General features: G+C 50.0%; 1 protein-coding gene across 2 annotated transcripts; it reads right to left on the minus strand.

Moving 5' to 3' along the window:
- Positions 1–375: 375 nt before the first annotated feature.
- LOC127293069 (tubulin alpha-3 chain) lies at positions 376–3,109 on the minus strand. Of its 2 annotated transcripts, XM_051322624.1 has the most exons (5): positions 2,879–3,109; positions 1,804–2,038; positions 1,346–1,716; positions 750–1,231; positions 376–685 (listed from the first exon to the last, which is right to left on the minus strand). In XM_051322624.1, exons 1-5 carry the CDS (start codon positions 2,969–2,971, stop codon positions 514–516), a joined length of 1,353 nt encoding a protein of 450 aa, XP_051178584.1. In that variant the 5' UTR covers positions 2,972–3,109; the 3' UTR covers positions 376–513. The 2 variants fall into 2 exon arrangements, with proteins under 2 accessions (XP_051178584.1, XP_051178583.1); XM_051322623.2 differs by having other exon boundaries at positions 376–1,231; positions 2,879–3,108.
- Between the last annotated feature and the right edge of the window lie 514 nt (positions 3,110–3,623).

Below are 3,623 nucleotides of genomic sequence, written 5' to 3' on the forward strand. Positions count from 1 at the left end.
ACAACGATAGGAACAGGCACAAGACAGGAGGCTCTTGTAGTAATAGTGGCTTTCATATGGGACGATGAATAGGGAGAATGTATGGCAATGAATCGAAGTTGAAATACTTCGGACCATTCGAAAAAAATAAGCACTGCTCTCATTCATATGGGACGATGACAAGGGGAACTAGGAACTGTGGTGTTATCCTCAAGCATGGGCACCGAAGTTGAAAATCATTTGGACCTTCCCAAAAAAAAAAATAGAGCACACTGAGCAAGACAGGTTCAGAACTACAATCGACTCAGCAATTCAAGAGTATAAGAAACACCAGCCAAGGCATCAAACTATAATAACACAGGAAACCATATTCAGATCAAAGTAGAGGATAAGCTGTAGACAAACCACATCACATGCATATTAACCAAGGTGCGAAGCAGGTTCAAACATAGCACAGGTTCTTACAACGGAACAGGTTGTAAACCAAACATCACAAAGCAAACGTTCAAACAAACAGATAACAGATAAAGCCACTCATGGCAGATCACTGGATAGCAGTAGAAGTCGGCCTTGGGGAAGCACCAGGATGCAGGTTCTAGTACTCATCGCCCTCATCACCATCCTCACCCTCGTCGAACTCAGCACCAACTTCCTCATAGTCCTTCTCCAGGGCAGCAAGATCCTCACGGGCCTCGGAGAACTCTCCCTCCTCCATACCCTCACCCACGTACCAGTGGACGAAGGCACGCTTGGCGTACATCAGATCAAACTTGTGGTCAATGCGGGAGAAGACCTCGACAACACTGGTGGAGTTGGAGATCATGCACACAGCCCTCTGGACCTTGGCAAGGTCACCACCTGGGACAACGCTGGGTGGCTGGTAGTTGATACCACACTTGAAGCCAGTGGGGCACCAGTCCACAAACTGGATAGTGCGCTTGGTCTTGATGGTGGCCACAGCAGCGTTCACATCCTTGGGCACAACATCACCACGGTACATCAGGCAGCAGGCCATGTACTTGCCGTGGCGGGGGTCACACTTTGCCATCATAGAGGAAGGCTCAAAAGCACTGTTGGTGATCTCAGCAACAGAGAGCTGCTCATGGTAAGCCTTCTCAGCTGAGATCACTGGGGCGTAGGAGGAAAGCATGAAGTGGATCCTTGGGTAGGGCACCAGGTTGGTCTGGAACTCATTTACATCAACATTGAGAGCACCATCAAACCTCAGGGAAGCAGTCAGTGATGAGATGACCTGCACAGTAGATTAACCTGATGATTAAGAGCCCAGCAAAATATTACAAGACAGTGCAGCATAATGATCATAACTAAAACATAAATAATGTGCTAGAAAGAAACAGGAATCTACCTGAGACACAAGCCTGTTGAGGTTGGTGTAAGTGGGACGTTCAATGTCCAGGGAGCGGCGGCATATGTCATAGATAGCCTCATTGTCAAGAAGGACAGCCACATCAGTGTGCTCTAGAAGAGAGTGGGTGGACAGCACACTGTTGTATGGCTCAACAACAGAGGTGGAGACCTGGGGAGATGGGTACACAGTGAACCCAAGCTTGGACTTCTTTCCATAGTCAACAGAGAGCCGCTCAAGGAGAAGAGAACCAAGGCCAGAGCCAGTTCCACCTCCAACAGCGTTGAAGACTAGGAAGCCCTGGAGCCCAGTGCAGTTGTCTGCAAGCTTCCTGATGCGGTCAAGGCAGAGATCAACAATCTCCTTGCCAACTGCAATAATGGAGGCAAAAGTTAGACAGATGATCACCAACATGCCAATTAGTGCTGTTACTGCAGACAAAAGGGCACATCACTTACTGGTGTAGTGACCGCGGGCAAAGTTGTTGGCTGCATCCTCCTTGCCACTGATGAGCTGCTCAGGGTGGAAGAGCTGGCGGTAAGTACCAGTCCTCACCTCGTCAATGACAGTGGGCTCGAGGTCAACAAAGACAGCACGGGGAACGTGCTTCCCAGCACCAGTCTCGCTGAAGAAGGTGTTGAAAGCATCATCACCTCCCCCAACAGTCTTGTCACCGGGCATCTGTCCATCAGGCTGCACAAGGACACAAAGACAGGGTTAAATTTCGGATCAGAGGGGGTATTAGTTTCATCATTGATCAATTTACGCTTGCACAAACAGAAAAGTGGAACAAAGCACACTGCAAATAGCATATCACAAAACTATGCAACAATACTTAAAAAGGCTACACTAGCTATACAAATTAATTAAATAATGGTAAATTTTGAATAATGATGGCACTTCATACAAGCAAGCATTGTACATTCCAGATCAAACAGCTAAGATATAGCACATAAAAGGCAGGCAAACTACTCTGACCAAATTAGGTACTGCAAATCACTGGCACAGACAAATAACTACCGGATCTAACAGAATTCGAACAGATCAAACTGGCCCTGGATCAAAGCCCGATCAGCTAAGTACATGTCAGATTGGTTATGGTTGCAGCCAAATAACAACGGATCTACGTGAAATGAATGCTTGATCTAGTACAATTAACACTGCGATCTACTATACAGGTGTACATACATTCGAAATTAAATCAGGATTGATCAGATCTAGCGCATGGTCGAACTGAGATCCAGTGAACTATACAGTAAACTATTGCAGTCAAACCTTTCGGAATTCAAATTTTAACTAGCTACAATCTACCAAAACCGGATCATACAACAGAGGCTACCACATGAACCGAACATTTCGCCAGATCTACAATTCCCCAGCGACTAACCGCAGATCTGACCAGTCACTCCTTAGGACAGTCAGATCCAAGCACAGGTCCCACTGACCACATACAGTAAGGCGAGTAAACCCCAGATCTAGACAGATCTACCGCTAACTAAGACGGATCAAGGGTGAAGACGAGCGGATCCGTACCTGGATGCCGTGCTCGAGGCAGTAGAGCTCCCAGCAGGCGTTGCCGACCTGGATGCCGGCCTGGCCGATGTGGATCGAGATGCACTCCCTCATGGTGGCGGTGGTTGGCTACTTCGCTGCCGACGAAGTTGAGGAGGGTGGGGGAAGGGGAAGGCTCAAGCTCGGAGGCGCGGAGAGAGGCGAGTACGAAGACGCCTGTCCCTGCGGTGTCTCTGCTTAGGGTTTCCGCCCCCCACACTCGCCTCCATTTATAGCGCGGCAGGCTGGAGTGCGTGCGAAGGGATCAGGGTGGCGCTTTTGCGCCCGCACCCCTCAAACTGCCTTCCGTGCTTGGAAAACGGCAACGGTCGGGCGGTTCCGCGGCTCCGGATGAACTGGCACGGGCTGTTAGGTCCCGTTTGGGGATTTACTGGAACCGGAGGGGGCTGGACGGAAATTTGAGCGTGCTTTTTGTTAGCACTTGACGGTGGAGTTTTACCCGCCTGATGCACCGCTGACTTGTGGGTCCGCGGCTTCTCGTCGGGGCGGTTAGCGAGCGTGGGTACGCTTGAGCTGGGTTAGTTTAGGAAATTTGGCGTTCGAAATAATTCGGGATCGGTTGGTGGCGTGGCCACCTTGCAGGTGCGACTGAAACACCAGCGCCGCTGTTCCACGACGGGATGTCTCGCCGGTTTTGTGGGCCATGGTAGATTGTGGGTCCAGCGGGTCGGCGAGAGAGGTGCGGGGAGTGGTTCGGGGTGGGCGG

This window comes from Lolium perenne, chromosome 4 (assembly GCF_019359855.2).
Source record: "Lolium perenne isolate Kyuss_39 chromosome 4, Kyuss_2.0, whole genome shotgun sequence".
In the NCBI taxonomy this organism is placed as follows: domain Eukaryota; kingdom Viridiplantae; phylum Streptophyta; class Magnoliopsida; order Poales; family Poaceae; genus Lolium; species Lolium perenne.